Source organism: Mercenaria mercenaria, chromosome 19, assembly GCF_021730395.1.
Source record: "Mercenaria mercenaria strain notata chromosome 19, MADL_Memer_1, whole genome shotgun sequence".
Classification (NCBI taxonomy): domain Eukaryota; kingdom Metazoa; phylum Mollusca; class Bivalvia; order Venerida; family Veneridae; genus Mercenaria; species Mercenaria mercenaria.
Genome location: NC_069379.1, coordinates 28168146 through 28186186, shown reverse-complemented (window position 1 = coordinate 28186186; position 18041 = coordinate 28168146). Strand labels below are relative to the sequence as shown.

General features: G+C 33.0%; 1 protein-coding gene across 1 annotated transcript; it reads right to left on the bottom strand.

Annotated features, from left to right (window-relative positions):
* Positions 1 to 1845: 1845 nt before the first annotated feature.
* On the bottom strand, positions 1846 to 17598 carry LOC123541719 (fibrinogen-like protein A). Its single transcript, XM_053531448.1, has 4 exons — positions 17086 to 17598; positions 14800 to 14896; positions 13352 to 13513; positions 1846 to 3568 (listed from the first exon to the last, which is right to left on the bottom strand). Exons 1-4 carry the CDS (start codon positions 17110 to 17112, stop codon positions 3309 to 3311), a joined length of 546 nt encoding a protein of 181 aa, XP_053387423.1. The 5' UTR covers positions 17113 to 17598; the 3' UTR covers positions 1846 to 3308.
* Positions 17599 to 18041: the final 443 nt, after the last annotated feature.

Here is an 18041-nt window from a genome sequence, read left to right as displayed (position 1 = left end):
AGTCAGCTCGAGACTGAAATTAGTTTCTTATCAATAACTAGAGAAGGCTTGGGTTTATGTCCATTAAAATTCACAGGAAGATTGCTTGTGGTTCGCCTTATTGTTTTGGAGGCAGTAAAGAAAAGTTAACAGTGAGAGGCTAAAATAGTTTCCGATCAGTTTATTAAGAATATTTGGACCATAGATTTTCAAACTTCATTGTCTGATTGCCTGTGTCCGGAATATGACCCTATTGTTAAAGGTTAAGCCGTAGATTTTGAATGAGAAACTCTTCAAAACTTTGCAGGATTCGACTTGCGTCATAGCTGAGTATCTGTATTAAAATCCTTTTGTCATTTTTTGTTATTAGATTAAAAGTAGTCTTTGATAAAAGGCTTTGTGTTAAATATCCTGCAAGAATCAAAGCTTTTGTGTTTTAATACTAAAACGCATTGGTAAAATATCAAAAACGGTGTGATTTCAATCAGTATGTGAAAAGCTGTCAACTATTTTAAATAAAGTTATTGCTTTTTTTATTAGCTGAAAGTTCGAGATGAATTATTTTGTAAGGTTGATGCCAACAGTTTCTGAATAAAAGATAGCAATGTCTGTTTAATATCAAAATCCATCAATCATTTTTATACGCCCGTCTGAAAGACCTGACGTTTTATGAAAACGCCCTTGGCTGGCGGGCAGCGTCCACAAACATTTTCCGCAGCATTTCTTCTTCATGCATGGAGGGAACTTGATGAAACTTGGCACAAATATTCACCATCATATGACAGAGTGTCATGCGCAAGAACCAGAGGTCTAATTTCAATGTCACACCTGGAGGTCAAACATCTGATTCAAGAATGACTTTGTCCGGAGCATTTCTCCTGCATGCATCGAAGCATTTTGATGGAATTTGGCACAAATATTTACTACCATGAGACGGAGTGACATGCGCAAGAACCAGGTCCCTAGATCTAAGGTCAATGTCAAACTTGGCGGTCAAATATCAGTTTCAAGAATGACTTTGTCCGGAGCATTTATTCTGCATGCATCGAAGCATTTTGATGGAACAAATATTTACCACCATAAGACGGAGTGACATGCGCATTAAACAGATCCCTAGGTCTAAGGTCAAGGCCACACTTAGAAGTCAAAGGTCAAATATACGAATGAAATATCTTGTATGTCCTTTGAGTAGGTAGATGAATGCTTTTTCCTTTTGTCACTAAACTTTGCAGGTCACTCAGAACACACATTTTAGGTCAAGGTCAATAGGTAAAATGTCAAGGTCACTATGACTCCTTTTATTAAAATGCAAATGAAAGATAAATGATTTCAGCTATTGACTTCAAAGTTCATTTTAGGTCACCAATAACACCCTTTCTTCTTTTTGTCACTAAACTTTGCAGGTCACCCAGGACACACATTTTTAGGTCAAGGTCAATAGGTAAAATGTCAAGGTCACTATAACTCCTTTTATTAAAATGCAAATGAAAGTTAAATGATTTCACCTATTGACTTCAAAGTTTATTTTAGGTCACCAATAACACCCTTTTTGTAAAATGTCAAGACCACTGTGATCTTTATTATAAACAAGCATCTCGACGGCGTAGTTTGTTTCAAAGATATAAAGAGTATAATATAAAGTAAATATTCTTTATCGCATTGCAAGACGAGTTTAGTAATAATAGTAAGAAAAAAATTATTAAAAGCAATAATTATACCAACTTGCTTTAACACAACAGCGCTACTTAGCTTAACAAAACGTTGTGTATCAATTTGTATTTCTAACAAGAGTTCTTAAAACAGTGTCTGATTTCATACAAAAATATCAAATTTTCAAACATGAAAAAGAAAATAAACAAACGCAAGTCCAAGTAAATACTTTATTATCAAAGCTACATTTATAATATTTTCATTGGTTTAAACAGAGTCGCACGATTAATGATAAAAACATGTTGATCATGGATATTGACTTACAGCAGTTACACATAACGTGACATCATATACAATTTAAGACCAAAAACTGTTTGCAACCATTTCCACAAGTAGCCTAGTAGTCGTTAGATTTACTAATAAAACCACATACAGATGTATTTTGCTAACATGACAGTTCTAAAAACATTCATAGACATTCATGCCTTTAAGGCTAGATCAATACGAGAATGTATCGACCTTGGAAAAGTTATATCAAGAAATCGTCATATCGACCTCACTAAACATGCTAAAACGAATATGATAATTTGATACGATTCGAGGGTAACTGTTATTGGCGGTAACTCGACAGAGTCTCCTTATCGTTAAAACAGTTACCCGACAGCCGGATATTCTCATCTGTATGTACATCCAGTGGTATATTATTTTTCTTGCATACCTTATTAGACTTCATAAAGCGAAGCAAAATACTTTCTAATCCCTTTTTCTTATTTTAGCGTATTATAAACAAAGCTCGGGAATCAATGTCCACAAACAGAAGTCATTACTTCCATTTTATCTTTGTCATTTGTAGCCTGAGGTTATGTTTTTTTTCTGTAAACTAATTTATTTTGAATCGAGACATATTCCATATGGAATTAAGAGCAACTATAAAGGTATTGGATTTAATCGCATTTTACATAAAAATATATACATTTTTGTAATCAATGCATGAAGATGGGCTTTAGCCGGCATAGGTAAAATCATCAGAAATGCCAGTCCTGTGTGTAAGAAATAATTTTACATTACTTAGCAAAGTCTATGAACGTGTTTAGAGATGCAAATTTAGCAAGTATACAATTTATTTTTATAACCTAATATAGAATTAAATTATCACTCTATAAAGATAAATCATTTAATAATAAATGTAACCCATACGCAATTTAGGATTCATAATTCTTACAATAAAGGCAGCACTTTAAGGACACTAAAAGTAGTGAAAGGATGTCATGCTTTAACACAACTACATGTAGTTATTTCATTTCTGAAGGATAGCACTATTATGTTACATCAAAAATAAAGAAGAAATACTGAGCATAAACACATTACTATTTTTACAAGATTCTCTTCTAATGTTTGTTTTTCAAGCAGATTCAACTCTCTCGCCAAAACTTCGAATGCTCTGTTGTACGATAGGCAAAATTGTTTCATAGAAAAAAGTGTAAAAGAGCATAAATCGGTGTTAAATCCGCGTATTCATACAGCATGTGTGCGTGAAGATACAGTTATTAGAAATCTTGTTTTATTTTGTTGTTCATTTCTTTAATCTATTTCACAATATTTATATGTAACAAATGTGTTGGTGTAATGTTATTACCTTTATATGTTTAATACAAGCTGTTAGCTGTTAAAGTAACTGTTCATACTCTTCTAAACATCATACGAGATGTAAGTAAGGACTCGACTGTCCTAAATCTGAAATATATCATCCCGCGAAAGCCACATGTATTTGTTCCAGGTGTACAATACTGCCCATTCAGGTGTACGTTCGTGCATTCACTAAACCACCAAGCGCCTTCATTAATTGATGCACAGTTCCCACTATATGAATCCTGGTCATAGTCATAGGTACTAAATGCTGCATTATTGTTAAATGACAGCCCACTCGCTGTACTGTCACCTGCAAAAAGCAATATATTGTACATTATACATCACATAAAATACTCTTATTGAAAAATAGAATATTTTGAGCAGTTCTCTAATCTTCTTTTATAATAATAATAATAATAATAATAATAATAATAATAATACATTTAATTATAATAAAATAATAATAATGATAATAAAATGATCTAACAAGAGCGCCGCCAAGCGGGGCAATATACGCCCGAAGGCTTACATCATAGGATCGGAGCAAAATTTTAAGAACTTGACTGTTGAAGCCGCAAAGGACTTGAACAACAAAAGGAAAACTTCAAAAAACAAATCTAAGTCCACAAAAAAATATTCAAAGTCTACAAAAAAATCGTTATCAGGTACAGGTATGTAAAAATACACCTTCAAATTGGAGGTACCATCAATGTTGTGCCACAGAAAAGTGGTCTCGGTTTTTCCCTACGGCCAATAATAAAAAAAGTTTCAAAATAAGCTATTTATAGTAATATAAAAGGGAAGTAATTCAAAAAAAAATATTGTAAGTACAAAAAAGAGATCTGCCAAATAAAAACAAGAGCACTGCAATGCAGAGAAATATACACAAAGCAAAGTCATATATGACCTTTGACCCTTAAGTGTGACCTTGACCTTGAAGCGAGTCATCCGGAACATGCGCTCTGCACATCGTTACAATGTGGTGAACATTTCTGCCAAGTTTCTTTGAAATCCTTCCAGCAGTTCAAGAGTTACAGAGCGGAAACGAAACAAACTGATATGCCTTTTGACCCCTAAGTGTGACCTTGACCTTGAGGCAAGTCATCCGGAACATGCGCTCTGCACGTCGCCTTGGTGTGGTGAACATTTGTGTCAAGTTTCTTTGAAATCCTTCAAGGGGTTCAAGAGTTATAGAGCGGACACGAAACAAACTGATATGACCTTTGACTCCTAAGTGTGGCCTTGACAGAGCGGACACGAAATTGCTAACGGACAGACGGACAGACGGACAGACGGACACCAGCGTCATAACATAATACGTCCCTTCGGGCGTATAAAAAGATAATACATGAAGAAATATATAAACAAATATATACAATGTGGCCTTCTGAAATTAAAATCCATACATGTGGTCCAGTTTTCTATGCTGTACGTTCAAAAAAAAAAAAAAAGAAAAAAAAAAAAAAAGAAAGCAAGTCAATCAGTAGGTCACAATTAAGACTGTTCAAGATGAGTACTGAAATCTGCAATCATATATGAAAACACTTCAAATTTCTTTGTCATTGCTTCAAAAGCAAATAAATTTATGTAAAACAAGGGTTCACGCGGGCGTAACTTTTATTGATCACAGTTTCATGATTTGAATAGGTAAAGAACCACTAGAGCACGCCACAAACCAAATATCTAAGCCCTCGATCTTATGGTTTCAGAAAATTTTTTTATGTTTTCCCTATTTAAGCCAATGTACAAACTGTCGACCCCGGGGCGTAGTCAATGACATGATTTGAAAAAAACTTGATAGTTGACCACTAGACAACACTAAATACTAAATAATGAAGGTCTGAGCCTTATGGTTCTGGATAAGAAGATTTTTAAAATCTTTGAAAACAACAGACATGGCATGGCATATATTGATCCCAGGGTCATGATTTGAACAATTTTGGTAGAGAACCACTAGCTCATGCGACATATTAAATATCTGGGCCTTACGATTTAAGACAAGAATTGTTTTAAGGTTTTTCCCTATAAATGTCTATTTAAACTATGTGCCCACAGAGCGGGGCCAATTTTAACCCCAGTGGTATATTTGAACAATCTTGATAGTACACGATGCTACATATAAATTATCAAAGCCCGAGGCATGTGGTTTTATACAAGAAGATTTTCAAAGTTTCCCTATGATCCCCGGAGCGGGGCCATATTTGTCCAAGGTGATATAATTTGAACAATCTACCAAATACATGTATCAAAGCCGTAGGCCCTCTGGTGTTGGACAAGAACATTTTCAAAGTGTTTTTCCTTTATTAGTCTATATCCTTAGCACACCGGGCACAATTTTATGCAATCTCGCCAGGCATATGTAAGTCATTCTATATTCTCGCAACATTTTCTGTCCCGGGAAAAATTCTCAAAGCAGTTTAAATATATAACATTAGAAAATGCTTTGGGTGAAAATATGTGACAAATTTAGCATATTGATGCACTTTTTTTATACCTTACTAATGGTATTAATATAATTTTTGGAACGTTTAAGTATGTAAAATTGACATTTTCCACTGTCCCCTAGCTAAAAATATACTATCAATGTTTATTTGACCCTTGGTCTGAATGCTAGTGAACATACAGTTGGAAATCGGGAAAAGATCATCACTTAATTTGATTTCAAAGTTTGTACCCATATTTTATCTCCCTCATGTAACAGAAAACTGATCAGTCAAAATAACAGCTGATCGCTCTATTATATTATCTATGCATTGCCGCCATTTGGAAGAGTATCATTTTTCAAGATAACATTTGAGGTGCCACGGCGGACATTCGTTTTTCTTTATCGAGGAAATACCATTTGAAAGTTGGAAAGTAGATGCGAAATTTTATTTTCTGTCCCTTGTGTAACAGTAATAATTCCTTACAATAAAAGCATGCGAGGATTCATTACTGTAAGGTAAGTGTATCAAAAGCGACAATTCCAAAAATAACACGTCGGGCATCCCTAAGGGATCCATTATTATTTTTAATATGCAAATACACAAAATAATTTACTCATGTAACAGTCATTCTTGTAACGGCCATTTTTATAAAAGTAAAGACGCAAACTGTTATAGTAATGAAATTATTTGCCAAACAACAAATAAAATAAAACTATATGAAGAGTAAATCTAATTAACTTCAAACATTGTTTCAATTACTTCATAATCCAAATTAAAAACATACATCAGCAATATCCTTAATTCTCCCGCCATATATTTAGTTTTGTTGTTACAGGAGAGACATGTTGTGTGACAGCAGAGACAACTTTATATTTTAACTGATATACACCTTAATAACACGTTTATAAGTTGTATTTGAATATATATGTGTTGCCTCCTTACAAGATAACCGTTAAGCTTCATTTTAACAATGGGATGTCTGCTATTTGAATTGTATTTACAAGAAAGCTGTAACAGGAGAGACGTCCAGAGCAGTAACAGGAAAGACGTCCAGTCTGTAAATATGAATGATTTACCACTGAGTGTATCTGAACCAAACTGAATTTATTACAATATGATAACCAGTGACTATCTGTAATATTTTAAAATTTTAATCAGAAAAGTTATATTTACATGCATGGAAACTATCGGTGTTTTATGTAACTGTTACATGAGAGACAACAATATGTTATATGTAAATGACAATTTGCATTTATAGTTTGAGTGCATATCTGAATAGATACTCGTATTTTTTATTTTGTATTTCGTTTAAATCTGCAACATTGACAACAGTACTGAAGAAATGAGCATGCCTATCCAATTAAACTGGGACGCATAATATAAGGGACAGACAGGCATATAGATGAATGATTGAAACAAGTGTTCTTTTAAGGTTACTTGCAGTCTAGAAATTATCTAATTTGCTAAATTAACGTCAAAAGCTAACTCATTAATATAATTTTATAGGAGACGAAACGGTAATGTCAAATGCTGAACTACAAAAATGTTTCTGCCTCCAAATGGATTCGGATTCAGGTCATAGGCGAGTGTAATTGATTATAAACCCATAAAGTTAAATGATGAACCAGTTAAGACTAATGATTAAGCACGTCTAAATATATGCAGTTACTACATTACCATTTTAAAACAAACAATATGAGATAAAAAGTTGTCTAGCTTTGGTAATGTATTATTGATATGCATGTTTCATTTGCATGTTTTCCATGGTTTATAAATACTTTATTTTCTAAGTTACCAGCTATCTCTGCTATCTATAAGGAACGAGTTTCTAAATAAGCTTAGCTTCCTACTCAATCCTTGATTTGTGTAAATATATGTTTGCTGTATACCTGCTGGAAAATAAATATTGTTTAAACCAAGACTAATGATAAAATAGTGCATGAAGATCAAGAACCTAGAAAGACATCATGTACAAAAGTGATGGAGACAAATGAACAAAATTTTCCCAGTGTGTCGGCAGATGTCTGCGTAGTAACACACGGGTCAGCAGAGCTTGAAGATAAAAAACCCATAGATCTTACAGGTCGAACAGTAGTTGTAGAAGTGCAAAAAGATACAGTACGGACAAAACAAAAGCCATGCATAAACAAGCAGTGATAATTACTATTAAAACCAGACAATATTGACAAAATATCAGTTAGAGAACACAAATTAGTTCCTGAAGTAGGTAACAGAAAAACAGATTAAAATGCCTGTAGATCACTAACAAACACCATTAACACTTAAACATGAAATCCATGAAGAACCCGAACACAAGACTTAAAAGATGTACAACAAGTAGAGAGATGACAAATATACATTGTACATGCATTTAAAAAAGACTGAAAATACCAGATACCAGAGTTGACACAACACATGGATGGGCTAGCAGAGAGTGGTGTCAGATACACCAGAAATTCCAAGAAGTATAAAACCAAAACCGTTAACAGATGAATCAGAAAGAATAAATGAAACAGTTGCCTCTGATGTTACAGAGCTCAAAGAGATGAAAGGTAATTGTAAAAGGAAGGCAGTAAAACTGCAGTTTTTCAGCATTATATTTCAGGGCATTCAAAATGCAGTTGTTAGCAGTTATTTGTCTTCAAACGCCTGCATTAACATATTTGATAGAAAAGCAGTGAAGAAGCAGTGAAAATGTAGTGAAAAAGCAGTTAAATTGACCGAAATATGTAAATGAACTAAGAAGTATAACGATGTCACAAAAAAACTGCAACAAAACTGGATGATCAGTTTCATACAGTTAAATGTCACCACAAAATACAGCAAAAATACTACAATTCTTGTTTAAATGACATCACAAAAAGCTGCAGATAAACTTGCATCAACTTGTCCAAGGGGAGTAATTCATTCTATACTTTCCTTTGAATACTAAACTGTCTGTGATAATTTAACCAGCCATAAAATGTACAATGAGCTGACTTTCTATTTAAATACAAAACCTCAGATTCATTTATACAAGTTATGAATTTGTTGTGGTGGGTGGCTATCTGTGTATGTAATGTTTAGTTAAACATGTATATTTTGAAAAGGGCGCTATGTAAATCTGGTAAAATATAATGATAGTAATATGTCACTAGTGTCACAATAAAGAACATGTCATCTTGTTATCATTTTTATTTACCTATACAATCATTATAATTAATTACAATCATTACAATTAATTAAATTTCAGTTAATCAAGATAAGGAGGAACAGTTGATGTCGTTTCAATCTGATATAATTCTTTGAATTTCTGATCTGGATGTGTTTACTGTATCATATGATAGAGTATCAGTCACTTATATTATTGTTACAGAAGGGAAAACATGTAGGATCTGTCTTCAGAATATGTTCTGTTTTGGTAAAACGAAGAGGTATTAAGCTTTCATTCAGTTAAATTTACATTGAGATATGTTTCATTTATTAAATCCACCAGACGAAAACAACAATTGATGATGGTTAATTTTCAAAAGTTGCTAGCTCAAAAATGTTGCGAAAATATAGAATGACTCATGTATGTTTTTGACAACACAGAAAATACGTCACTCGACCTTCAGCTATTTCCGGAAGTAAAGAAAATGAAAGTAGACAATCATTCAAAACTTGGAAAGGAAAATCGCCTTTGGATTGGTCGATAGACAGGGGTCAAGCGCAGGGGTCACTCCGTCAAAATGTATGCGCTAAATGTTCTAACGATTTGAAAGTATCTGGGCTTCAGCACAACATGTCAGCATTTCATTTACGAAAACGTATTTGAACTCGGAATAAACACAAATCCCATAGGGGTCCGTAACCGAGTAAGGGTACATAGAGATTTTTGGAACTTCGTCAAATCGCTCAAAAGGTCCTTTTTGATGTTGTCTGAAACTGTTAGTATAAACCTCGGGTGTAAGATATTTCCGTATCTGAGAGCTGCAGATCTAAACATTTCAGAAATATTTTCAAAATGAATTGTGTAATAAATGTCAATTCTACGGAAGCGTGAAATGGGCATCAGACGCTAATACGTTTTATCACGTTACAGGTGCGGACAGGTAATAAACCATGTGACCAATAAAATAGGGTCATATTTGTCCTTAGGGGGATAATTTCAATTGCCTTGTTTGAAGACAACTAGGTAATGCTAAATATCAAATATCAAAGACCTAGAAGTTGTGGTTTTGGACAAAAAGATTTTTTAAATTTTCCATAATATACATATAGTGAAAATAGACCACGCCCCTGGCGACCGTATTTTCTTACAAATCGTAGTAATTGGAACAGTATTGGCAGAGGGGTTACACAAGGAACATTTGTAAAAATGAGCCAGCAGTTTCATACAAGAAGATTTTGAAAGTTTCCACATATATATATATATATATATATATATATATTTATATATATATATAGATTTAGTTCGTATAAATTCTCTCTACTGTATAATAATTTATAATGCGAACATCTCACGTATGGGAAAGTCAACTGTTATTATCTATATATATATTCAACGTATCCTCGAGATCCAGTTAACTTTCAGAGAGAGAAAATATAGCTTCTCTGGTCCCAATCAGTTAAAAAGACTAAAATGTCACTACTGATTTGTGAGACATGAAAACAGAGATATGAGTATATATATGCAAATGTTGAACCAGTACGAATGTGTAGTACAATTCGGGCTCGTATATAAAGCAGCATCGAAACTAATCTTATTGGGTTAGTGGACTTGCTGTGGCATGTGCGTGTTCGTTTGTACTGCTAGGCGCTTTGCCGTAATTGGTCTGGTATATTGTGGTGGTGATTTAGTTCGTATAAATTCTCTCTACTATATAATAATTTATATGCGAACTTGTATCCTAGAGGATCTCACGTATGGGAAAGTCAACTGTTCTGAATATAGTTATATCCCTTAATGCAAATTATCTATATATATATATATTCAACGTGTCCTCGAGATTCAGTTAACTTTCAGAGAGAGAAAATATAGCTTCTCTGGTCCCAATCAGTTAAAAAGACTAAAATGTCACTACTGATTTGTGAGACATGAAAACAGAGATATGAGTATATATATGCAAATGTTGAACCAGTACGAATGTGTAGTACAATTCGGGCTCGTATATAAAGCAGCATCGAAACAAATCTTATTGGGTTAGTGGACTTGCTGTGGCATGTGCGTGTTCGTTTGTACTGCTAGGCGCTTTACCGTGATTGGTCTGGTATATTGTGCTGGTGATTTAGTTCGTATAAATTCTCTCTACTATATATATATATATATATATATATATATGTATTAAGCGAAAATATTCACCTTTAACACGTATTTTATTTGTAAAAAGGTAAAAAGCGATTGTTTCAATTTCCTTTGTTTCATAAGCTAATTATAATATTTCTGTGACCCTAATGTTAGTATCAGAAACAATTGTGCAAATACTTCTTGCTCAAGTATATGGTATGTTTAATTTTGTATGTCTAGGGTGGCATGATTGAAAATTAAGTTATTGATTTGTATCTGATGTTTAAAAGAAAATATATCTTTGTGCAAATTATTTAACAGGCTGTGGGAATGCTCAAGTACATTTTGTGATTTAGTCAAAATGATAAAACAGTCATCTAGAAATCGTGCCAAACTGGCGATAAATTAAGAAAAAGAAGAACTATTCATGTCAACAAATTAGAGACAATTCAACTAGACACAATGTAACCATATAGGTAATTGCAGAAATAAAGATTTAAAATTTCAAATGTTCCCATTGTTTTTAAAATTAGATAGTACTACAGCTAAATTAGCGAAAGAAAACTTTTTTATAAAATGCTTTAAACTAAAACTTAAGAGGATATATTGACTGTTAAATTCTAATTAATTATATAATAACATTAATCACATTTTCATTTACGTTATTTGAGACAAATAACGTCTCTTTATATTGACGTCGCGTCATTATCATAGTAACATCACATTACAATTGTATATACACTGATGAGCCGATGGGTGAAGCTGATTTTTATTAAATACATGTGAAAGACATGTGAAGTTGTTTGATTTACTTAATCTATAGATTTCCATTTTGTGTCGAGGTTTATCATTGTTAAGTAGCTATATATATGTAGGGAAAAGCGACCACGCCCACTAGCGGCCATGTCTTTAGACGAATCGGAATAGTTTGAAGAAACTTTGTAGAAGATTACACAAGGACAGTTTTTGTGAAATTATTTAAAAATGGAACCGGTGGTTTATGATGTTGATTGAAAAAATCTATATTTAGCCCTGGAAGCCTTTATGTACAAGCAAACGGAACTATTTGATGACCCTCCAAGGCCAAGTTTCATCAGCTTCCACTAAATGGTTTCAGAGAAAACATTTGGATTGAGACTGTGGACGGACGGACGAACAACTGATTTCAATAACTCACCCTGAGGATTTTGTGCTCAAGTGGGCTAAAATGAAACACAAACGTATTCATTTGAGGAACTTTTGTTGAATTTTTAGTCATTTTACTATATATTTGTGAAATACTGATTATAATATCATACACTGATTAAATGTATTAAGTATCAATTACGTGTTTACATCACATTAACCAAAAAGAACATACAAAATTGTTATCGTTATGTTATAACAAAACCGGATATCACGCAAATTGTTTGTCATTTTTGACAGCCATCTTGCATTTTTCCGAACCAAACAACAATGCAACAACATCACAATCAATTTTATAAAACCTAATCAATATGCCCCATCAGTCAATAGCTTGGTTCAGTTTAAATTACTGATAGTAAAAGTAATCAGGTAGTAAAGAACATGCGGTAAATAAAATGACTACAAATTTTACTTTACCCCGATGACTCCTTATTTGGTTATTTAAAATGTCAAAGGGTACATACTAAAAAGACATTTCGTGTGTATACCATACTTATAAAACTTTGAAATTATTAGGCATGGAAAAATGAAGTTTACATGAAAATCGTTTGATACACGTGTGAATTCCAAATTTGCCGATTTCAGGTGTTAATTTACCTCACACACTTTCGAAGCTGTGCTAGCAACATATAATTTTCAATATGTTTATTTTTATTTTTATGTGAGTATTTGCACAGTATGAAACCCATTTAGGGAAGTTCTGCCTATAATCTTAAAAACAATATTACAAACGAAAAGGAATATTTTAAAAACTGAAAAGATTTTTAGCCAGTCTTTTCGATGCTTAATTTGCAAAATTTTGAAATTACTGAAATACTTCAGGACAAAATATTTCTTTTGAATGGTGACTTTTGTTGGTATTTATTAGAGCAATGATAAAATCAAAAGTTACTTATTATATGCACCATCAGATAAAGAATGAATAGTTTTAATTTGTTGCCGTCCATGGTGACGGTCATCTTCGATTTTCCCGGAGAGACACATGATGCGACACCATCACTCTTGATTTTTCTGTACCTCAGATGTTCCTCTAATCATTTCTTGAGAAACGTTTTCTGGGCCTCTAATGCAAACAGACATCCCACTCAGACACTGTATTAGTTGGAGATATTGTGGGAAAGGCAATGTTTCTATAAAAAGCTCACTTCCATTTGATAAAAAACCTTGACATCCATCTTTAAGCTATGGAAACCTTTCGATTCAAAAAGTAAATGTAGTTCATTTTTTACTTAACCTATAGTTCCGTTTCCTGGAGAAATATGAAGACTGTAATTTGTGCCTGGTGATATTTGGAAATCTTCAAAAGTCACGTAGCCTTTCATTCCATTGGCGGCCGACACATCGATTCGAAGTTCAGAGCTGTCTTGAGAAACCAACTCATGAAGATTTTCAAGTCCTAAAATATAAAACAGCTATTTTCAATACTAAAATAAACAGACGAACTTCGTGCATGTATTGATATTTTGTATTAAATCCTGTTTAATATGTGTGTTTCTTTGGTTTCGATCGAGTAATCTTCATCAACCAAAAGGTCAGTCAAATAGCGACTTTTAAGATTTGATGATGTATGAAGCTGCCTTCCTGCTATTATTTTAAGAAGGCAGCTGTAGAGCCATTGAAATTCTAACTTTACTGCGCACGCAACACATGTGGAAAAATACAGCAAATATTAAGATGGGTAATATTTAAACTATTGTTTTAGATGCATATATGGCGAATTTAATCGAGAAGAAAAACAACTAAAAGAGCACCATTGGAAATATATTGAAGACTACAGCGTGTGTAATAGATTTCGAGATACATTTTACAAGTTATGGATATCAAGGTAAAGGATGATGATTAACTGGAAGTAAAAGGTTAGTAAAAAAAAAACAATCTTAAATAGTAACACTTCTTGTATGGCTGATACGGCTAAACATGGTGTTGGAACCGTAGAGTCTGATGATGAAAATAAAATGTGCCAAGGGGTCGTTAAAAGAAAACCCATCAACTAAGAACACAAGGGTGGAATGAGATGTCCAGACAAGACGTTATCAAAACTGTGAAAGAACTTCACTCAACCGCTAATTAAACACGTATAATATTATGAAATTTATCAAAACTAAGAAAGATTTGTTTCAAATAGTTGGGAATAGATATTTAAATAACGACGTTTTGGGTACAGTTTCAATGCAGAACCTGAAGCAATGATGGCATACGAAGTATCGTTTAATCGGCAAGGAAAAGATTACAGAATGAATAAAGATTTTTTAAATACAACCTGTGTCGCTTAACAGAGAGCTCCGAACACCAAACAATATCAATGCACACAAATTAAGTTATGAAATCCATCATCAGTCTATGTTGAAGGATCTTGATAATTTTTTCAAGCTGGTCGTGGAATATTTAGAAATAAGTTGTTAAAATCAATGTCACTTCAACAACACTCGGCACCTGCCCCGGCACTACCAAATATTACATCTACACTCTTTTATCCACAAAGATCTGTTGACAAATGTGCAGTGGACCTATCCTTACACATAGTCTGGAAACCGGTTCATTATGAATCGTCCAAAAATGTGTTACATGTTTGAAATGCGTCTCCTGTTCACATTTTAAGATTATTCTAATGTTCTATTCTAACAGTGTACATTGGCATGAAAGTAATGACAGGTCTCATACAAAAAAAAAGAAAATTATTACCTAACCAAAATTCCCCATTCAAATGTCCGAACCCGATTTCATATTCAGAAAAGTTCCTGTAAAATTCAACGGATCCATCAAACCGATTTTGAAAAACCTGAAATGTACAAAATGAGTTTCAAAACAATGTTTAACTAACTATTTAATTGTGTCAGTTAAGACAGCGGCAGCAAATAATATATGTAACAAATTGCACACACTGTAAGAATCAACAAAAAGGATGTCCACTATGGAACAGTCATTCTTTAACTTTAGATGTGAACCTACTATATCAACGTCGTCTGCATTATATGACATACAGTATGTATTATATAGCATACAATTGAATTAGTTTCTTTTTGTTCTGTGCACACCATAGAACATTTTTAGTTTTCACATATAAATATTTGTGGCCGTAATACTTAGACTAAATCATCTTCTTGATATAGTTCTATACTCACAAAGGGTCTCGCAGCAAACATACTTAATTCAAAGGTGGGCAACACTTGCTATTTCAGTGTTCGTATTTAAGAAACTAAAGGACACAATATATAGTGCAATTTCTCTGTAAAGTTGTATATATTTTGTTCTAAATTTATAAGATGAGTAGGAACTGACCTCAAGCGCAATGTGGCAGAAAATCGAGAACAAGGGAGATAACAGCTATCATAGTATATATTGTCGCTATTTATATTGCGATGCTGATTTTTATTGTCTCATTTTTGTCACAAAAATTGACTGGCGAGTAATTTCAATTTTAGTAGTTTCATAAGTAATTAGTTAAAATTATTAAATTATTAGGATATCTAAAGTCATTCACGAAAAGAAAAATCCAAAATCACCCATCAAGACTACGTGTTAATCAATTTTTTTTCAACTGGTGTTATAACCTTTTTTTTCAGAACTGGAATTTATCTCTCAGATGTCTTTGTCCCCTATCGAAATACCGAAGGTATATAGGAATGCAGACCATTTATGCTCCTTTCTGTCCGTTCGTGTGTCTGTCTTAAAACAGTCTAATAGATTATTGTTCGTCTCCGCTCCTTGTTATCTTAATCTGACTGAATTGCTTTTGACATAACTTGCCGAAATGTTTATCATATTGTTTCGTTTTGTCGAGTTTTACAAAACATTTACCTATTTAGATAACCTAATAATCCATAATCAGCGGAGAATACTTCAAGCTGCTAAATATATATCAATACTTACGTTTTGTTAATTGTTTTTGTTAAAAAAAGATTTTTTTCAACAAAATGATGGGGGCTTAACCATAAGTCATTATCATATTGGCCCTCACTTTTACAGTGGAACATTGGCGGCCTTCATTGCTCCTAAGTTGTTTACCTGTTAAGCATTCATCTAATAGTCTAAAAAGCCTTTGTGATGAATCCCTTCTCATTTTGCTCATTTTGTATTAAGAATCATTTTTAACTCTATCTTATATTTCATATTTTTTATCTGCAATCTGTGTAAAGCATGGTCTGAAGTATGATTGTTGCAATATGGTATACTACAGGTGAAATATTACAATACCATCAATTAATGTCCTTAAGACTGACAGTAATAAATGAAATGTCTTATTTGCTCTGTGTATGTACTTTCATTTCCCCTTTAGAGATGTTCTTCTATTGAAGGTACATATACACTGTCTGTATCATATGCCAGACTCAGTCCTTGTCTTAGTTGCGTGTCTTAGAAACAAAGAACAGCTATTGCTCTCGCTACCATCGCTTTACGTTTCTAATAACTGAACAGTCTTTATCTAAAAATGATAGCTAGTCTGTTTGGAAAATATTTTGGTATTCAATAAACCGGTCCTACGAGGGTTTCAACTATAACCAAATTGGAAAATAATCATTATTCAAATACTACGTAGGAAAAACCAAACGAATGGATGATCAAAAACAACAACAAATATCGTTATCTCCTGATAGCACGATTAAAATAATAATAATAATAATAATAATAATAATAATAAAAACAACAGTCTTAACTATTATCATAATCAAGCATATTTTCACAACACAAAATGCGTGTAAATCCTAACGAACGAAAGAAGGAGACATTCTTCAATCAAACTGTTTCAAAATGGTTCAGGCATGTACCGAAAAGAATGATGCTTTAAAATGTTTTAGCCGTAGTTTAAAGATGTCGAATGTTCTCACGCATTACTAACACATAAACATTATAAACTAACTGTTATGATATGAATAACAAAAAGAAATAATTAGAAGAAAGGAGACAATTTACGATTCTTACAGCCATAATGACAAAAAAGAAAACAGAAACAAAAAGATAAATCATTACTGTCCATCCGCCTCCGTCAGTGGTCATATCACAATACACCTGGATTTGTCGACGACTTTTCCATGTGCTTATGTTGTAAACACCGTCTTGGGTTATATTCCCTTGATGAAGGACGTCAAAACAATCGGTGATGTTATCTGTATTTGATGAATACAAGAAAGTAGAATACGACGTCGTAGTAATCTGTTATATTAATTTCGAAGTAATTATTAAAATGCTTATTGAGAAAAAAAAATTAAATAAATTAAAAAAAAAAAAAACAACCAACAACCAAAAAACTTTGATGTTTTGATGATATATGATATTATCATTTAGTGATTTATCATTGAATAAAATCATTGTTTGAAAATCATATGCGAAGGAATTATTTCAGGAGGGCGCAGCCCGAGTGATGTAATAATACGTATCTGAAAGACGATCACTGATTTTATACAAAAACAAACCACTATTCTAGATGTATTATTTTATTAACACTGAGTCCAAGTTTCAGTAAATCGGTATGACAAAATCCATCACGCCTTTTACATCGCCCGCAATCATACTACACAAGTTACATAACCATAGACACGTGAATGACGATTTATGTGCTCCATTTTCTTTGATATCTAGGCAATATTTATATGTTTTATTAGCTTTGTATAGGAAAATATGCACAAGTTCTGCAGCGGAAATACTGCGCGACTTTAGGAGCGCAATATTCTTCCACTAAAGAACGAGTGCATATTTCCCTATGCAAAGATAATAACCTTTTTTTACATACGTACTGGACGTATAAATATGATGTAAATATTATGAATTTGTTCAGTAGACTGAATAACATTGACCATACTGGACAAAATAAATCCATGCAACGACAGACATTAAAGTACGTCACGCACCCAATATGAAATCAGGCGTTATTGTAACTTAACTGGGGAAAGAAACGCGTATGTAATAATAAGACTTGCATTGTGTTT

Coding starts and splice junctions, on each gene's coding strand:
- LOC123541719 (XM_053531448.1), bottom strand. CDS start 17,112: ATGACCACTGACGGAGGCGGATGGACA. Junction 14,897..17,085: donor CTGACGGAGGCGGATGGACA/GTAATGATTTAT, acceptor TGTACATTTCAG/GTTTTTCAAAATCGGTTTGA. Junction 3,569..13,351: donor TCCAGGAAACGGAACTATAG/GTTAAGTAAAAA, acceptor TGCTTTTTGCAG/GTGACAGTACAGCGAGTGGG.